Below are 20,648 nucleotides of genomic sequence, written 5' to 3' on the forward strand. Positions count from 1 at the left end.
ATGGGAGCTGTCACTTACTTTTAACGTCATTCTCAGGGAGGACTCTGTGGCACAGAATGTAGAGCTTTGAAATTTTGGTAAGTAAGCAATGCCAGGGATCAAACTAGCAGGAAACATACAGTTTGTTTCAGATGAAGTTTCCAATTACTGGATTATGTCAAATAACAGTATATTAGAAAACCAACTTTGTAGAATACTGTTTATTAAGTAGAATTTTGCTTTACCAATACATACACTTAAAATTATGGAAGGTTAAAATATTTGAGAAACCTGGTCATAATAACCTTATTTTGCTGGAATCATTAATACTGTTGCTGAATTTTTCTGAGCTTTCCACGTGTCTAATCTTTCTGGCTTTTCTTTCCGATTTGACAAATGAGGTCACAGAAAAGCAAAGAATTCTAAAAATGGTGTTTATTTATTGTAGAGTTACTAAGTATATACCATATATGCTCGGCATGCTTGCTGTTGCTGATAAAGAAATTCGATGCTGGAAGACAATCTCTTGGACAATCAATATACAGAAAATGGGACATGTGAGGGAAAATCTGAAAGCTAACTGTGCACAGTTTCATATTTGTTGTGCCTAGTTGGTAATTACACTTTGCCCTTCACTGATCTCATAGTCGTCCATCTTCCTGTGAGTATCCTAAAAAAAAAAGGGACTGTCAGGAATATGGAGAGTACAGTTACGTATCAAGAGATTTTGTAATCAGGCCCTGTGCATGAAATTCAGCACTCAAGAAGGCACAAAAACCACAGAAAAGTAAGAGGGCTCCCTAGGCTAACTGACTGGTGTAGTCATTTTTATTGCATGTTAGAGAACCTGTATAGTATGTTTGATTTGGATCACAAGATACAGCTTGAGATATGAGTTTATACTGAGGGGAACTGAAAACTCATTAGGAAATTATTACTGACTACTGAGTAACAGTTACTGGAGCAAGTTTAATAATGTCTTCAAATTATGGTAATACTATTAAATCCTACTTAGTCTTGCTATTGGGCTCATGTTTTTTCCCTGTATAAAGGCTTGAAGTATAGGTCTGTCAGTCACATCTCCTTCTAAAGTGAATTCTGTTAGTGACAGTAAATCTGGATGCTTTTAATGGCTCTAAACTACATCTGTTTCCCTCGCTGATGACTTCACCAGTTTTGCTGCTGTTTGTTGTTTGCTGTTTGCCGGCTCAGTTCAGCGTGGCTCTGACTGCAGCCATGAGATGTTCTATGCATTTTGCATAGATTCAGAAAGGACTCAAGAGGAAAAAATCTATTCTTAGAACTGGCTCTTATAAAGACTATACCTTACAATATAAAATTAATGCAACAAAGATCTGACTCTACTGACATCTTCTGAAGCAAGTGCATACACGTGTTTTTTAATTCCCACTAGGGAGAATCATTAAAATAATCTGTAGGTCAGCTAACAACAATCAAAAAGAAGGAAGGGTGAAATGTATTCCTCTGGATATCTGTCATTTGTAGCTCTACCAATTCTGAGCCAGTTGGTGTAGAGCAATTACTACAAGCTTCAGTATTAAGTTGGACAACTTTCCAAAATACAAGGAGAAGAAAAATGGTGAGCATTTTATGCAAGGAGGAATTAAGGCTACATTTGGTGTGTTAGATTTTAAATTAGGCTCATATGTTCCAGAGTACAAGCTTGTTTGCGTGATGTTCTGCGATTGGAGCATGGCTTGCCTGGGCATTAAGCCCTGGCATGAAAGGCACTAGAATAGTTTGGAAATTAGGAGAAGCAAATGGTGACACAGTGGATGTTCATTTGTGTGTAGTCTTTCTTAAATGGCTCCTATGAAGAGACTGAAGCAACATAACAGAAACAACATGAAAGGAGAAGAGTTGACCTTCCCAAAAACAGAACTGGTAAATACAAGTGTCAAAATTAATTTTTTCTTCTTTGGTACCAGATTGTCTGGTTTTAGATACAGTATATTTTTCAAGTAACTTAAGAATTTGTAAGTGACTGATCTGCCAGCATGCCTCAGCTCTGAGGACAGCAGTTTTCAGGCTTATTTGTCCCTAGCCGTCTGCTGAGATTTCATGCTTTCTTTTCAGGACATATATTGCTTGGCATGTTTCCCCTTCTTGACTTCTGCTACTGGTTTAAACCAGATGGGCCACAGGTAATTAGTTTGGCTTCATGGAAACTGTGTAGGCTACACCACGGCAAGCACAGACCCCGTGTTTTTCCCTATTTGGGGAGCAAGGATTGCAAAGGCAACAGCTGGGATGGGATGTGTGAATTAAAGAATAGTGCCAGCTCTTAATGTGCTGCAAAAATATCATTAGGTACAGAGATATCATTCTGCTTCCTGATAACAATATAGCAAGTTTTCACTTGTCAGTCTCTTAAAATTCACAGTCCCCCTGTGATATGAAGCACTTGGAGTGTATGAAGGAACCACTCCCAGGACTTTTGTGTTGTGAATCTGTACCACTCAGTTATAATTTTCTTGCTCATCGAGCTGTCTAGGTTTTGTTGATTTTAAAATGCCTGTCTTAATCTTTCCTATCTGAGAATTTGGTAGAGATTTTTGCCATTGAGAAGATTTGAACATAGTAATGTGATTTGTGGTTTTCAGTAGAGATATTTGTTTATTTTAAATTGTGATCTTTTCTGTGGACAGGGGACCGATAGTCCTTGTGCTCTGAAGGCGTCTGAGTGTCAACATTGCTATCCAGACAAAGACAATGCACAAGTAGGGTTGCAGGTTTTTACTTTTGAGTAAGCTACTATTCAGAATAGTAGTAAAGCATAGTATTGGAAGGTGCAAATTAAAAAAAAAAAAAAAAAAAAAAGAAAAGTCAAAATTAACTATAACTACATCACTTTTACCAGAAGTTTATCTAACAAACTCTTAAAATCTACAAATGAATGGATATCAAAACTCCCAGACTACCTACACCTCTAGAAGATTCTCCCTAATGTCTAGCCCAGGTTTGTTCAAGTAATTATCTTGGGATATTCAGGCTCCTCCAACTCACAAATGAACTACTGAACTCTTGTGTTTCCATAAAAATTCTCCTTTTAAATTTCCTCATTCTTATATAATTTGTGTCTCTTGGGATGATGTTGCTCTGACTTATTAACAACAAGGTGTCCTTTCATATTACACAAGCAAAATGTGATTTGGAGATGTTAAGATGGGCTTTAGATGGGAGGGAGGAATCTCCTGCTTTTGTTTCTGCCTTCATCTGTTGCAGCACTTTAGTGTGTGAAACTGTGAGAGTGTTCTCTGAATAGAACCAGATGAATAGCCATGACTAGAAGAGTATATGTGACCAGAGGTGATTGCACTGGTTTTATGGAATAACCTTCAGTTTGATTTTTAATTCTATTTTAAGGGGAATAAGACTTTTGTACAGAGATTGTTACATACATAAAAAAAGTAAGGAGGAGAAATTTATAATAACTTGGCTTTTGTGTTATTGGTTTCTCCTGAAATGAACTGACCTTAATAGTCTGGTACAATGGGCATTTTTTGGGTTGAAATGTACAGTCCCTGATTTGTCATATTGATCTGGGTTTGTAGACCACAAGATCGGATACTGTGTTTGGATCATGCTTCCCCTCTTCCAATATTTTGGCCTTAGAAAGGAATTAGAGAAAAAGAAATCTATATTTCAAAGGCTGATGAAGATACTTAAATTTACAGTAAGCATGTACATTTTCTGAAATGCCTGAGTAACATGCATCTCTGCAGAAGCCTTGATCTGTTGTCTGGGAGGATGTGCTCATGGAGGGAGAGAGGTCAGAGGTGGAGAACATGCTGTGCTTTTTACAATATTTATTCAGCTGCATGGAATTCATCCCCCACTATGAAGTAAATCGGCGTTTGTCTACCTGAGGATCTCTCTTTTGTTGGTTAAATATTCAATATGGTCATGTTCTTTTGACAGCAGGGATTAGATCTGTAATTATGTTCATGGCTTTGAGCAGCAGTATTGTTTCAAGGTCCTGTTGCTTACTTGGCTGCTTCATACAGTGTTGTTGTAGACATACCTTCATTCTGTTTTCAGCCTGATATCTGAGGTAATAAAGTGTCTGTAAGCTTTCTCTCTTACACTTTTCGTCTCTCTGCTAAAGCTTCTTTGGCTTTTGAGCAGTTCAAGCCACATTGACATAGGCATAGAATTTTAATAATCAGGTTCCTGTTACTTCATGAAAATATGTGGCTGGACAGAGGAAGATAGAAAAAATAGTTTTTTCCCCAAGACGCAGCTGCAAGAGGGCATTGTAAAATGAAACATCTATAGGACACCAGAAATGTAGTTGCAAAACATCCATAGAAACTGTGATCCATGTAGAATTGTTTTCTAAGTACTGATAGTGGAACATTACTTAAGTCAGCTGTCATCCTGAGAGTTTTGAAAAACCTAAAATGAGAAAGGGTAGTTACAAAACTGGCAAGAGGATTTTTGCAGAAAAGGGAATGGTTTCAAATTGAACTTGGTTACACATTTGACTGTTGAATTATCAGTGCCAATAATTGTGTGATGAACAGAGTTGACATTTAGCTCTTTCTTCTGTTTTCTATAGAAGAGACTTCATGCAGGAAGAAACAGGGAATTTTTATTCAGTGATTGTTCATTAACTGAATTCAGTGGTCTGTGTTCATAAAATGCAATAGCTTTATATTGTAATGCTCCTATCTGCAACAAGCTATGAAAACCAATAATATCTTGTGGTGAAGAAAGATTTGCAAACAGTAGCTTTGCAGAAAATTATACATGACAAGAAAATTAAGTCATTACTGAGCGGCTGACTTCTGAAATAGAATCATAGTGGAAACAGAAAATCAATCAGTTTTCCATTATGAAGGCTATTCAAAGATGAGGATACAGGAAAATTCTCTTTTATAAAGGAGGGTGAAGGTGAGGTAACCCTACAAGAATGCAGTTTGAACTTGCAGGGAATAGCAGTCAGTTAAAAGACCTTTTTTTCCCTTATTTCATTTTGAGAGTAATTGTAGTGAGACAAGAAGTAATTGAGAATGTAGATTCATTTGAAGGTAAATGAAATACTTCATTGTTAAAGTAGTTTTTCCAGTCTTTCAATATGAAAGACTACAAACTCACAACCTTACAAAAATACTTATCAGTAAAGCATTAAAAGGATTTTTGAGACATATGACTGTATGTAATTTGGCAGATTTGGGTAATAAACCTTCCAGGCTGTGAAACAAACCCCTCTACATTTATTTTAGATATGGAATGATAAAATAGTAAAAAGAGGCTGTGGAATTCTAAGCTATGTATGTGGAAATACCAAGGAAAGCAGGTGGTTTCCTTTAAGTCTTTGATGTTGTCCCCATAATAGGGATTTTTTATATACATGTGGCAGTGAGCCATTGGGAAATGTTGACAAATTCTCAAGAATGTGTGCAAATAAGACTTATGCTCTCAGGGGAATCACTGTTCTGTGAGTTCTGCCAGGTTGCCATTGCTCTCTTACTTGAAGGGGAGAACTTGTAGAGATTATGTTGTATTCCTGAGGCTTTTAAAGGGAAGCATTTCTGTGGCTGTTGTGTAAAGCAGCTTCTTTACTGTTTGTTAAAAGGAAAATATGTAGCAGAATAAAAAATATCCACTTAAGGTAAAACAGCAATGAACTGGAAAGGAAAACTCTCATTTTCTCTTTGCTGTGTGTTTTTGTTCTTCCACCCCCACCCCCTTTCTGCACACACAGCAGTCCCATGCTCTGTTTTCTATCCTTAGTGTTAATCATTTCCCTGAACTGACAATTTCTATTTGTAGAAATTTTTGTAGAGATTTTGTAGAAAGCCACCTCTCTAAATTTCTGTTGTACGGAGCCTTATCCCTTAAATGTTGAGCAGGAGTGACAGACACTTACAAGATTAATTCCAGATATGTAGTTTTACAGGGCCAAGTCCATATTTCTTGCATATTTTAATACATATTTTAAAATACCATGAAGAATAGGTACTGTATCCATTAGAAACTCTTGTTGGTCCAGGGAATTTAAGTGAGTGTTTACATTTGGCTGGTATTTTAGAAATATAATCCTACAGATTTCCTAGAAAACAGAAAATTGAAAAATATGGGATAAATATCATTCCATATTAACAGTTGTTTTAAACCAGAAAGGAGAAAAAGTAAAGCTTCATTTCTTTGAGGGATGCTTTTCCTTTTCAATAGCAAGGAAAACACATTCACCACAAAGTGTTAGTTTAAAATATTAATTATATAAGTTAGAGGATACAATTTTATTTTCCTTTTACTGTGGAATTTTATGTCATCTTCATAACCAGTGTCTGAGCATTTTTAAGTCACTCTTTAAGCAGCAGAACTGATACCTGTCACAGTTTTGATGTCTTTTCTTATGGAGATTTTTTTATGCACTTCATACTTTGCATTGGTATAGTCTTGCTTAGGTATTTCCCCTGCCTAAAATGTGCTTGCCAGGCAAAACCACATATCCTGCTTTGAAAGTGGACCATGAAATGTAAGATGAATTTTTGGATCCTGAATTATCAATCAGAAAAGTAGGTTGAGTGATGACTCAAATCTGAACACCCTTCCTAGCTTTGCATTTGCTTTTCACAGGAGCATTTATCATTGCCAGAGAAAATATGGAAATCATATTGTGTAAAGAAGACATAAAAATACAACATAATGCCTGGTGGAGACATATTGCACTGCCACATTGAAACTGCTTTTAAAGAGTCTAAAACCCCCAGTGCTTTTTCAATAATAGTGCAAACCAAACCTGTAACTACGAGGCATTGCCTGAGTAAGTTTAAGGCCTATTTATTTAATAGTAGAGAACTGTCAAATATCTCAGATTTTTTTTTTAATTATGGCTCTTGTTAATAGTGTAAGGCAATGGTTTTCAGCAATCCCATAAAAATCAGTCTTGTCCTTTTGTCTTTCCTTTCTTCCCTTCGTCTGTTTCATTGGGGTACACACAGAGAAGCCAGGCTTGGTTGTAGATTCAACTTATACAGTTCAGATTTTCAGTTTATTATAATTCACATTTGTGTATTTTGTTCAATCCAAATTACTGAAAACCCCTATGGATGCTGAATAGCAACAGTTGATGCTAGCAGGAATGCTAGGGAATTTCAACCCTTGAGGATATTCGTAGCTGAAACTGGTTTCATCCCAGTGCCCTGTGCTCCAGTAGGTTCAGAGCAGTGTCACCAGGCTCATCATTTGTGTGACCTCCCCAGTCTCCCTGCATCATGGAACAGTGCTGCCCCAGGGAGTGAGTCCTGGCATGGGACAATCCAGGAAGCTGGAGCTCCAAGGCTGGGGATTGAGGGGCTGGGGGTACCAGCTGTGCCACCCAGGGCATCCTTTCTCCATCATGTCTCCATTTCTTCTCCACCCCTCCTGCATCGTTATCCTTCTCCCAGCTCTGGGAGGGTTTCACAATCTTGGGAGAAGAGTTTGGGTCTGATTTTGCAAATGGGCTGGGAGGAGCCCTGGCTTGCTCAAGACCAGTGAAAGTTCTAAGAGTTGATTTGGAGAGCAAACTCAATTGTTGCTCTTGCCACTCCTTCAACAGTGTCTCTTCATCTTTTTTGTAAAGTTTTACAGTTAAACAAGCCATGTTAAAAAAATATCCCAAGTGAAAGTGGTGTCTGTCCCAGTTTAGCAGACTGGAAATATTTAGCAAACTGGTGGAGTTATGCTGAGTTCTCTCCAAAACATTGGAATTTAGGCTTGAGTGTTTTAGCAAACTAGGGTAAACTCTAAATACAGGCTCTTTTTTTTGGTCTTTATGGAAGTTGAAACCTTAGGATAAGGTTCTTCACCCAAAGGGTGGTTAGGAACAGGCTCCCCAGGGGAGTGGTCACAGCACCAAGCCTGACAGAGTTCGAGATGTGTTTGGACAATACTCTCAAGTACATGGGGAGATTTTCAGGACTGTCCTGTGGTGGGCCAGGAGTTATGATTCTTGTGCATCCCTTCAGTATATTTGATGATTCTATGATTCTATGTATGTTGCACAGAGCTAATAAATGATGATGAACCTTCTGCTACTTCACTGACTATTTTGGAAATGGTATTCAAAGTTTGGAAGAACAACAAGCTTTTGACTTAGGCTTGGAAAGTATTGTTTTCTTTGACTTTGCGTATTCTGTGCCAAGTTTCCTGGCCTTTTTGTGCTGGATTTCTCAACCAAGTAGTCAGTAGAACATACCTGCCCTTGAGTTAAGTTTACATAAATATCAAAATGACTGGAAAACCTCAAATTTGAAGAATAATAGCTGTTGAAATAATATTTCGTTTTTATCCTTGAGTGTCAGTTTTCTTGAATCAGAATAATTCTAAAGGCATGAATCAAATAGTCCAGTAGAGTTTCCAGGTTTGTTTCAGTGGAGTTTCACAAAGTGCTTGACTAGAGCAGAGTTGTCTGGTGGTACTCATTGAACTGGTGAGTGGTGCTTGTTTTTTGAAGAGTGCTGCTGTTTTAACACTATACATTAATGGACAAAGGATATTTAATGCTGCTGGAATTGTTCCAAGTTGGAAATTTGTGCCATTGTCACTCAGGTGGCATTCCTTTGTAACAGAAGTAGTTGAATTACGAAATTGCTTTGGAGAAAATTATGGTAATATCCAATTTAACCTGTGGGTTTCTTCTTAAGTTACACATGCAAATTTCATTAAAGTACTACCTGGCTAAATCTATAAAGCAATCCAACTTGCCCTAATATCTAATACACGTTATAATTACTTTTTATGTTTTTCCCTTCAAGAGTAATCACAATCAATTTACTGCAAATGTGTTTTGATGGAGTTTGCATTGGGAAATTGCTTTGCCTACAGACATCCAAGTTGCCATGACATTGTTTCAAAGATGTATTTATTATTTTAATTCTTGTAGAACAACTGTAGTTTGCAGTTCCAGTACATCACAAGCAGATGACTGTAAAAAACCCTGAGGTTCACCAGTAGGATTCAGAAGTGAAGACTTTTAAAAAATTTGTTACAAACCTTGAAGGAAAAGAATGGGATTTCTCCTTCCTCTGACCAGTATGTCACTGGTTCTGAAAACCTGACAGGCATGTTATGTGATTTAATCTGCCCTACTTTGTAACCTGCATTTTGTTCACCTCTTTCCTTATGCAGTGGAACACAGAGAGTCCTTGTGAACTGATAAATGAACATTGTTATGCTCTGGTGATCCATGCAGCACATATTGTTGGATGTAGAATTTGCACACCAATCCAAAAGGAATAAAGGTCAAAATATGTGATTTTTCTCTTTATTACTTGCATCTGTCACTGAACATCTTTTTGGCTTTTACATTTAAGATGGAACGTGAGTGGTTTTAAAAGCACACTCTGCCTAGACAAGGCTTGGCTTCTAATTTCTAGATCAAATAACATTTTCTGGTACTATTGGGAAAGTCTGGATTCTCCAGTCTCTTCCCTCTGCACTCTAGAGGAATCTTGTACAGTCCTGTAGGTCTGCCTCTTAAATGGCAGAGATGCACCACAGAGTTTGTAGCTGTTAAATTACATTTTTCCCCCTTTTCTTTTGCAATGTCCCCCTATGTACACTGCTGTCTCAGATTATTTGGGACAATATCCTGCTTCTCTACCCATTTGTCTCATGTTAATATGCTTCACAGGCTTGTGGTTGAGGACAGAGTTCTTCTGGCAGTAGCTTCTCCATTTTAATCCAGTCCCATCTTTGCAATGTGATTAAGGTTGACTTATGTTGCCTGCTGTGCTGTTTGTGCTGCTATTTTGAAATTACAAATTCTCTTTGAAACAGATTCAATATTTTCAGGCAATTTTTGAGAATTAATTGTTTCCATCTGGAATGATTGAAGGAAGTCAATAGCCTCTCTGAGTCCAAAACAGACAAAATATACACCCCCTCTCCCTTATGTGAAGATAAGGTAGATATTAATCCAGGTCTATATTTTGTAAATCAAGAATAAGCAGAAAAAGAGGGGAAGAATGGTTTTCTGTATTGCATACCAAGATATGCTGAAAGCATAACTTGACTTTTGTCTAGAAAATGTCATAGAATGGATTTCTTTTTTCATCTCCACTGCCCAAAGAAAGAAATGGATCTGTTTTTTCCTAAAGAAAACAGATTTTCTTTCTTAAAATTTTTTTGAAAATTTCTTTGAAATTATTCTTTTTGAGGTTAATAAAAAAATTAAATAACCTTTGGTTTATATTTTTCTGTTAACAGGTGCCCCATCCATTTGTTTAAGTATGCCTCAGAGAACTTAGTTTTGTAAGTGTCAAAACCAGTTCAACAGCCCAAGCAATTAAAGGTTTTGTAAAAGCTTTTAGAGTTCAATTGATTGCTACCTAAGGCAATTTGCTTAGTCCACAGCCCTTATAATCATGATTGTAGCCATACTGGAAATGCTTCCTTGGTAAGTATGCTGTGGAAGTATGATTCTTTCTACTGGCCACCTGCACAACATTGAAATTTTTTTTTAGCTGTTTATTACAAAAAATGGCACTGAAATACATATTTTATTTTTTTTGCCACCTCAGAATGAAACATTTTTCCTATGTGATCAAATGGTATGAAACCCAAATGAGAGAATAAGCCTGGTTGTTGTAATAATTTATGTTTTCCTGTTTCTGTTTTGCTTTGTTTTGAAAGGACCAACCAGCCAGGAATGTTCACAAAGAAAGAATTTGATCAGTTGGCCTCAGCAATAGACAGCTTCAGTCTCATGACTTACGACTATTCAGCACCTCATCGGTAAGACTCCATCTGACATCAGAAAGACCTTTGAAGGAGCTGATACCCACTTAGGTCTGTCAAATCTTTAGTACAAGTTCCTTTTTTTCTAGAAAAATGGATAGTGCTTTGTACTTGTATGATACTAAAGTTCTTGATTAGTAATTAAAATAGACTATTTTCCCAGAAGCTGATAACTCAGTACATTTTTAACAGCCATGTGTATCCAGGGTTTGGATATTATGAAAGACTTTGTACTCCAACTAAAAAGGCATCCTTTAAAATGATAACCTGACACACTTTTCCAGGCCAGATTCTTTGTTTTGAGTTATTTAGCCCAGTTCTGCAGGATAGGTAAACTAATAATCTACTAATAATAACATTGTCAAACAAATCAGCTTTAAGGAGTTGATGCATCATTTGCCTTTAAATATGAGCACAGTTCCCAGCAACATTGAGTTTTAATGGCACAGGTATTATGAAGGCTTTGAGGCAGATAATTAGTAGGGAGTAGCAGATGTTGATATTTTAAGACTGGGATATACTCTTCCTGTTACCCTGCTAGTGAGTGATGTTCATGTTTGAGAGAGAGTCTGCTCTCTTCTCCAGTGAGGTAGCAATGGAATGAGCACAATATCCTGATGTTGCATACATGACAATTCAATTACTTTGTGTATTAAGGCTATACTCTTTTTTCTTCATGTAGCTTTTTGTTAGGTACTTTTTAGGTTTTTTTCCTATAAATAAGCGTTACACAATCATTGAAACTTGTCTTTCTTACCAGTCAGTAATTTTATAGTTCCTTCTGTAAATAAATGGTAGATTTTGTCCCAGTATATTTTGCCAGTTTGCAGTAAAAATGTTGAGGAAAAAAACTGAAGTCATACAAGGTTTTGAATTATAGCATAGGCATTGTGCAAGGCCCAGTAACAATGTGCTAGGGGGAAACCTTTTCTTACCCTAGGAAAGATTTCTCTGTCCCTTCACCTTAGAACTGAATCAAAAAGTGAAGAGTGGGGCAATCATATTTTGTGTATCAGCACTTCAAGTTACTGAAGAATGTGCATTTAATCTTCATAGAATTGTAGGGTCATCTTCACTGATTTTTTTCTGTGCCATAATTTGTTCTTTACAATTAAACTGGTCAAAAAGAGAAGGCTAAGTATGAACTTTTTCTGATCTGTTTAATTTTTGCTAACTTGACAGACCTGGTCCAAATTCCCCCCTTCCCTGGGTACGAGCTTGTGTTGAACTACTGGATCCTGATTCAAAATGGAGGAAGAAAATACTTTTAGGACTGAATTTCTATGGCATGGACTATTCTGCTTTGGGAACCTCTGGGGAGCCAATCCTTGGCAGCAGGTATGACTTCTCTGGATATTAAGTGCTTCTGTATGATATATTCTCACAAAAATTAGAAATTCACAAGTGTTCTTGTTTAGAATTATGGATGAGTTAGAAACACAAAAATGGCAAAAGTGATAAATCTGCACATAGTAGCTCACCAGTTAGAGTAAGACCTGTAACTTCTCTTCCCTGTACAGAAATGCAGATAGATGGCACAGTTATCCTGTCAGAGCTCTTATGCAAAAATGGTTTGTGTAGGTTTCCCTCTGTCCTCTATTCATGCTAGTACATGCAGGTTGCCATCTTTGTGTTAAAAATATTCAGCAGTATTCTCTTAGGCTCTGTATAATTTTTGGGTGCTCCTGCAGTTGTCTTAATTATTCTTTCTTTCAGCTTCTGAAGTTGTTACCTGCTATTTTGAAATTTGATACTGGTTTCCAACAACAATATGCCACCAAGTTTCTTTTTGGTAGAAAATGCTGCAATAAGCTCACCTGGAGATAAAAATGTATAACAAGATAAAGGGAAATATTCCAAAGCCAGCTTGAAATTTTCTATTGATTCTCAGAGGAAAATGGTTGTTTTTACTTTTGGGTAATAACCACCTGTAATAACAGTGAGCTTTGCAGAAATGCAGTCAGGATATGGTATATCAAGCCAGTAGAAAAACAAGAAAAACACAGTGAATTTGACAGGAAAATCAGGTTTGTTCAGAAATTTGTTATTAAATTATAGAACAGAATGAAGCCCAGTAGAAACAAACCTAAAGCACACAAGGTGACTTTTCTCACTTTCACAGATTACTAAATTCATTATCCCATTAAATTTGAGTGTAATAACAAATTCCTGTTTAGACACTGAAATACTGAGGTAGACTGTGTAAGGTTGACTTTTTTGTGTCCATACCTCCAGTTCCACAAACACTCTGTTATCGTTCCACCTGCTTCTGCTCTCTCCCTGCTTCTTCATTGCTCTTTGCAGGGATATAATACTGCAGACACAGTTTTCTTCCAGTGCTGATCTCTGAATCTGATTGAATAACAGAAAAAGGGAAAATAAAGCCATTGTTTACAGTAAAAGGTATTTAGCAAGTATTCCAGAATGACTTCTGTAAAGTTAGTGGTGGTGATTAGGCAGGAAGAATACTCAATAGTCAAGGCACTGTTGATTTACAGACCTAATTATACAAGCTCAGCAAAATTATGTAGCTTCACTGTAATATTTGCAGCTCCTTTTGCAAGTAGAGTGTAGCACTATCTAGCAGAATAAAAGATTCTTATTTTTTTTTCTGAGCAGCAAGAGGGTTTTAGTGTAAAATAAGCTTCCTGCCATTTAATTGGTTTCAGGCCATTTATAAGGAAGTCCGTTGACCAGCAAAAAATGCTGAAGGATTGATTCATTTCACCTTTAAGGAACTGTCTGTATGTTGTAGTGATAGTGAAGCTGAGCTAAAGTATTGGTACTAAAATTAATTCAAAGTCTATTCAGTTAAGTGCAATCTGGTGTGTGTCAACTTCTTTGTTGTAATTTTCCGCTCAAGTTTTTGCATCTGAAATTTATTGCAAGTGTAAGTCTCCAGCATGTCAGTGCTCCTTGGCACACAGTAAGATGCACAATTTCTTGTTGAAGCATATTCATTGGAATCTGATCCTCTTTAAGAAGAGAGGTGGAAAATTACAAGATTCAGTGGCAAACTGTGTATCTCAAGCTGTTTGATGTCAATGTATTATGCACCTTATTAGTAAAGTGTAAGCATAGAATTGCATGCAGAATGCAGAAACGTATGCTGCTCTTGTGTTTGTTTTTCTTTAGGATAGGAATTATGTGATGGAAATAGATGCTGAACATAGGTAGATTTCGTTCACTACATATTTTTTTCAGTCCAGAAATTCGTAAAATAACTTAAAATAAAATTCCTATTTGCATAGCATATTATTTGGCAGTGTTTTTTTCCAGAATTGAATCTAAAGGTAGAAGTACTTGCAAAGATATACAACCTTTTCATGTAATATCCTGTTTCCTTCATACACACCATAAGAAGTAATAGGTAGATATGTATATGTTTGCCTGTATATATGTCTATATAGATACATCTCAAGATTAAATGAAATGAAAACAATTTTTCTCTTACAGCAGCGCAATGCAGTTTGTCCTTGGGTGTTGTTACAATGGGAACTACAATTTATATTTGCAGCAGCAATTTGTTGCATAAAGCCCAGCCACAGCTATTACTTATTAATACAATGAGTCAATCACAGAGATTACAGCACTTTCTGGTGCTTTAATCAACCAAGTACTGTTTGGTTAGCTGCAGGGAAGCTGCATTTCTGTGTATAATTTCATTGTGACATAATTTTGTGAAATTCTAACTGGAAATAAAGGTGTTCTGTTTGTAATTCTCCAAATGATCTGTAGTGCTTCTGGCAATGATTTCTGCCCTCTAGCTGTCAAGAATCGGGTGTCTGAATTGTTAAGATGCAGAGATGCAATCATTCTAACTTTCTACTGTATTAAAATCCTGTCAGAACATAACCATCTGGTGCTGCTGACTTGCTTTTCTAGTGATCACCTTGTTACAGCATGTTCTCTGTTGATACTGTGACCTGACAGTATTTCCTCTTCACCTCACAAGTGTATGTCTTGGGTAAATAGTTTTTCAGTATACTCTGAAGCTGAAGAAATGGGTTAGCCTATCTGAGAGATCTTTACCTTTGAGACCTGCAGTGGTCAGCAAACCTCTCAATCTAATGAGCTTCTCCCTTTCAGTGTACTTTTTCTTCCTTTAGCTATCTGTTCTACAAAATCTCTCTTAATCATTGGGACATCACATTTCAGTTGCAGTTTTGTTTTGCCTTCTCATGGGAGGTTACACAGCAATGTAACGGTGTTTTTCATTCCATGCCATCTAAAATCTATGTCTATTAAGACCCAGGCCAAAGGGAACTGATAAAAGTCATTCCTAGCTGTGATTAAATGCAATATAAATCAAAGGCTATCATGTGGCAATAGTGTCGCTTACCTTTAATAAATCAAAATTCTTTATTGTTGAGCACCTCCCTGCAATGATGTTTTGTCCTTTTTGGTTTTTTTTGGTTGTTTTTGTTTGTTTGTTTGTTTGTTTGTTTTTTTGCATAATGTTGAAAGAGGGAAGATACAATCTCTAATGTTCCAGCTGGCTCTGTGTAACTTTTGACTATATTCTGCATTTGAGCTGCTTTTGTTCCAAATGTAGCCATTGAAAATAGATATGTGAATAACTCCATTATTTTGAAACTATGATGTGGGTGCTTACCTTTCATTTAATGTAATTTGAATGAGAACTTTTATGTTAATTTTAAACATTTAAGAAGCTTGATATAATAAATTGTCAGCTGAAGCAAGGGAGAAACTAATTTTACAATGTATTATGCTGTTCAGAGATAGAAAATAATATGACTTGCAATCTATATGAGAATGAAGAGTTCTACTGAGAATTTCATTGGCTGCCTGCCATTCTGTAAATACCATATAAAGTGTGGTACTTATAAACAGTTAGAGGTGATTTTTTTTCTCTGAATTATCATGGCAGTGTCTTCATAAGCAGCAGTTTAAGATTTGGGCCAAATGTGACTCATGATTTTGTCTTACAGAAGTTAGCAAAAAGCTTGTGCCAGAAACTCTTTTACTCTTGAAGCTGCAAAGCTTTTACAACTTTTCTCTTTGTGCTGTAATTATCTCAGGATTTCTATTAATTTCCTGCATGCCAGGATTCTATATCCTGATTTAATCTATTTTGTTCATAGTTCATGGGATTTTGGGGAGATACTAATATTTCAAATAAACCAATGTACCCATTAGCTTTGTAGGACTGAACAGCTTGATCTGTTGTTCATCTCACTTCTTTACTGAAGAAACTGCTAAGCTATTTCTTCTTAAATTGTACTGCTGGGTCAGGTGGTAAAATCCTGGCAGTGATAGGAAGAAGTTACAATTGGGCCTGGAATCAGAAATTGTTTCTATATTACAGACGTCTAAATATTACAGGAGTGTTTCAAAAGTTTTTTTTTATTAAAATTCCCTCTTAAATATTCTGGTATGTGTCTCTTCTATGGTGTATCTGTCCCTCCTTTTAGGAATAGAAGGTGAGATTGAGCTGTTAGCTGAAAGTGTAAGACTAGTTAATTCATGTAAGGTAGATAGAACATCTTACAAAGTAAAATGGGTCATATTTCAGCTTATCCAAATTTACCTTGTGATGATAAATAAAAAAACTGTTATAATTTTTTTTAATGTAAAACACATTCTTATTTCTTTTGAAATGAAGGAAAGGTGACTTTTATTTATTAAGCAAATGAGTGGTTCTCAGGTTCAGTTGTGGCATTGGCTGTGGGTGAGTGTGTATATCTCAGTGCATCTGCTTTAAAAAACTGGCCAGTTGTGATATACATTTTAAATGGTGGGCATAATACTGTGAAATGTGCTCTTCTCTGTTTCCCATGGTGTTTTTTAGCAGTAAATTTGCTACAGGCAATATTTAGGCAGTCAAATATTGAAAAAAAATAAGGATATTGTTTACTGTCTTGTTGTACTCTAACTATTAGCATGATGAAATTAGGAGAAATAGTTCTATGATTTAAAACTAAGAGCCAGAAACATTTGCTGTAAGGTAAATTTACTTATGTGCCTAGATTTGCATGTGGGTGTTCGTGTTTGTGTAAGGTGAAAGAAACTTGTTGCTTTGGTAGCTTTCTTGGGGCTTGTGGGACCACTAATGGTGGAACTAAAGGCAGTCCTAGCTCTGATTGAATCTCTTCAGATACGTGATGATTAACAAAGAATATAGAACAGATGACAGCCATGTGTGTATCCAGATCGCTCCACTGTGAATCCCATTGCCCCATCTTCTCTCATGCTCTGTGCTGAAAGGATAATCATTAATTTTTCCTGGTGCTGACTGTCCCTCACAAGATACTCCTTGTGTTCAGTTCCACTGCAATTCAGTTGGGAATGAGTGTGAAAAGGGCCTCCTGAAAATGCTTAGTGACTTTATACCTAGAGCTGGGTCAATGCACTGTGCTCACTTGTTGGACTGTGTGCAGTATAGATTCCTCTGGGAATCTACAGATTCTGAAGGCAAGGCATCCTCATTTGGAGCCAAAAGACAGCAACCTGGCTGAAGCTTATCAGCTACACTGGGACCTACCCACCAGTGATATGGATACATGGGCTAAATATTGGCTCCAGACAGCTGGATATATTTCCTTCTTATTTCTGAACAGGGAGAGTCTTTGACTCCTGTTTTTCCAAAGTTAAAAAAAAAAAAAGTACAGATCCTGGAGTTTTAGATTGATTGCCCATTCTCTTTACTACAAAACTGGCAGTAGTGAGGTCATTTGTATTTTGTTCAAGGAGTTGCATTGTTTGATGTATAGTGTATGCTTGGGGATTTTTTAGCAGTCAGGCTTTTCTTTTAATAGCAAGTAGCTTGGATTTTTTCAGATCTTAAATGGATTTTTCAGTCCTCATTATCTAATTTTAACATTAATCTGTTCAATCTACTGAATTGCCATGATTGTTGGGGAAGCTGTCAGAAGTAAAATCAAGTTTCTCTATAAATTTCTATAGGCTTATTGAAACTGATCTGTATATCATCAGCATAGATTTGAAAGTTGAAATTAACTTTCTTGGAAACTCAAATGTAATGTCAGTTGGTTGAATTTATAGGAAGACAACTCTATACTCATTCATTTGCTAAAGAGCACCATTTCCAAAGCTTTGTTTAGCAAGCTCTGAAACAAAAGGTACTCCCTGATAAAACCCAGCTATTGGCTTTCTTCTTTTTTTTTTTGGTGAAATTATGTCTTTATTACTTGGCTGTGGGTAAACTGTCAAGCTGACTGGCACAAAAGTGGTGCTGGGGACCCAGGGCTTACACTGGGTCTTTGGGGCTTTTTCCTTTGCAGTGACTCTGGTCTGGTCCTATGAGCTGGAACTCATTATCAGTTTGAGTGCTGCTCCAGTTGTTTCATCCAAAAAAAGCATCAGTTTTATGCACTCTGAGACTGCTCCATGGTGCAGACTAATGCATGGTACTAGTTTTTATTGTAAAAGTTCCATCCTGATGTGAGCTGGGAGTTTGATATAGGCAGAATCACACAACCTAAGCGCTTCCTTTATTTTGACACAATGCTTTAAAACAGTATGATGAAAAAAGAAAATAAGGTAAAGTTATAAAACATTATTCTTTGCATAGGCTGTGAAAAGATTTCTCTAAAAATAATGTTCCATTTCTCAAGACTCTTTTTTGTGCACAGTTCTTTCAGAGGGCAAGAATAAATGTGCATGTTTATTGCAATTCCAGAGAAAAGTAGCAATCGCAGCAGCAAAATATTCAGAGTGATCAAATTACCAACAGAAGGACTCAATAACCAAGTGAAGAGCCAGTGTGGAAATATATAAGATTTAGGAATAGCTCTGAAGCCTTGAAGTAATACTTACAGGAAATAGTAATGGAGCATATAGCTATACAGTCTTTGAAATAATAGAAATGCAGGTGTGTTCCACAACATTAACAGCTTTTGATTTGTGCAAACAGCTTGTTTATACTTTGAATTATACAGCAGATGATTGAATAAGGTTTCTGGGAATAGCATTAAGTAGTGGTACAATGTCCAAAAATTTTTTTCTTTATGATTTTATGAGCTATTTCAGTATATTAGTCATGTCAGCAAACAGAGTGGGGTTTTTCCATCCTAAATTAATTCATGCCCACATTAGGAAAATGGATCTAAAAATGTTGAGTAATAAATTTCACCTTAGACTAAGTTTTTGGATTTTGGGCTCTAAAAATAGTGGAGTTGCATTTCAGAATGTTGCTGGAATTCGGTGTTGTTCATGGCTAAAATGGAAATCCAGGCAGACTTTGATACTATGTCTACAAAAAATACAGTATTGTGAAAATTATTACAATTAAGTTATTTGGAAATTCAACGAAATTTTCAAGAATATGCCCAAAATATATCCTAAATGTATAATTTAGTTACCATGTATACCCATATATGTAGTTAACAATTTCTTACAGTTTTATGTATGTAATTTTCTTGTTTAAACTAAAGGTTGATTTTGTTACACTATTTTAGAAAGAAATCGTCTTTGAAAAAAGTTAAAATCTCTCCATATGCTACATCTTTGTTAACCTTTTGTAAGTAGCTTCTGCCATTTGTTATTTACCTGTCCTTAGGGTTTGGGAGGAAAAAGAAAATGCCTCTAGAATGGTATTTCCTGTAAAGTTCAAGGTAACTGCACTGACTGACTTAGAGCAGGTATATCCTCTTTACTGCTTGTGAGCAGGCAAGAGGATTGAAGAGGAGACTAAGTTCTGTGACCCAGTTTGTGTGAGACTGGGGATTGTCCCACTGCTAGCCTCTTATGCTGGATGGGGGTGTAGATGGCAGATGGTGCTTGCAGTTCTGTAGATGAAATAATTTTCTACAATGGTTAAAACCTAAAGGATATTGTCTTATCTTAAGAGTTTCTTTGCATTTACCAAAATTAGAGATGTTAGTATTTTACAATTTATTTCTTTTCCCTGTGAATGAAAGCAGATGTCCCTCACTCCTAGGTTTTGAGCCCCAGTAAATTAAGAAAATAAGGCATTTCCAGCTGAGATGGAGTTGTGGGTTAGAGATCTATGCTTTGTAAACTCTTCACTTGGAGCCATAAATCCAGAAATGTAAAAGTCAATGAAGATGTTGCTTTCCATATTCATGCACCACTTTGAATGTGTTTTAATGGATAAATGTGTAATTACATTTCACTAGATTCTACATTTTATAGTAAAGTGACACTGGAAAGTTTGAGCAAACTCAATATAGAAGTGGAATGTATTTTAGTATTGACAGCAGAAGTGAAGATGCCTATTGATAATAATAATCTTTTGAACTGGTCCTAGTTTTTAGCATTTGTGGATTGTAAACATGCAGAAAGAAATCAATGGGTTCTGCATCTTTGTATACCAAACCTGGGAAACCAACATGGTCATTACAAACTGCCATTGATGAGCCCTCATTATCCAGTGAATACAGGATAAAGGAAAATACACAATGAAGAAAGCATTTAGGGGAGCATGGTGTCTCTGCAGTCACCACTGTAATTTTGAGTTAAAAATATGATGTGAGGGTCTCATATCACCTTGATTGCTCCTTACTTACAAATTAAAAGTCTTTCCTCAGAATTTTAGTGGAATTTCTTTTCCTGGACACTAAGTCTTAGCTGAGTCCAGGCATCCTGGCTTTGTTTCTGTATTTGAGTTTGCATATTGAAGGACTCCTGAAGAATTCTGTTTTTGTTGATGCATGCATCCTTGGGAACATGAATTAGGAGACAGGAGAATGGGCAGACTAGTTAGAGATGAATGGGAAATAGTTTGTCACGTGTAATTTCTCTTGCAGTTGACCCTGAAAACCAGTGCTATAAGCATCTTTATGTGTAAAATGGGTATCATGTTGCAACATTTTAAATCTGAAGTGTCAGTGTCTCTGTCAACCTTGCCTGAAGATGCCATTTTTAGGATTTTTACAGCTATGAGTTGATAAGGGCAACAAACACAGTGC

General features: G+C 36.4%; 1 protein-coding gene across 3 annotated transcripts in view; it reads left to right on the forward strand.

Annotated features, from left to right (window-relative positions):
• The window catches only part of CHID1 (chitinase domain containing 1), a 109,082-nt gene that overhangs the window by 25,211 nt on the left and 63,223 nt on the right, over positions 1–20,648 (forward strand). For all 3 annotated transcript variants that reach the window (XM_056493425.1, XM_056493424.1, XM_056493423.1), the window contains exons 9-10: positions 10,630–10,731; positions 11,917–12,072. In XM_056493425.1, the coding sequence (XP_056349400.1) occupies positions 10,630–10,731; positions 11,917–12,072 (258 nt within the window). The remainder of the gene's footprint in view (positions 1–10,629; positions 10,732–11,916; positions 12,073–20,648) is intronic.

Source organism: Oenanthe melanoleuca, chromosome 5, assembly GCF_029582105.1.
Source record: "Oenanthe melanoleuca isolate GR-GAL-2019-014 chromosome 5, OMel1.0, whole genome shotgun sequence".
NCBI lineage: Eukaryota > Metazoa > Chordata > Aves > Passeriformes > Muscicapidae > Oenanthe > Oenanthe melanoleuca.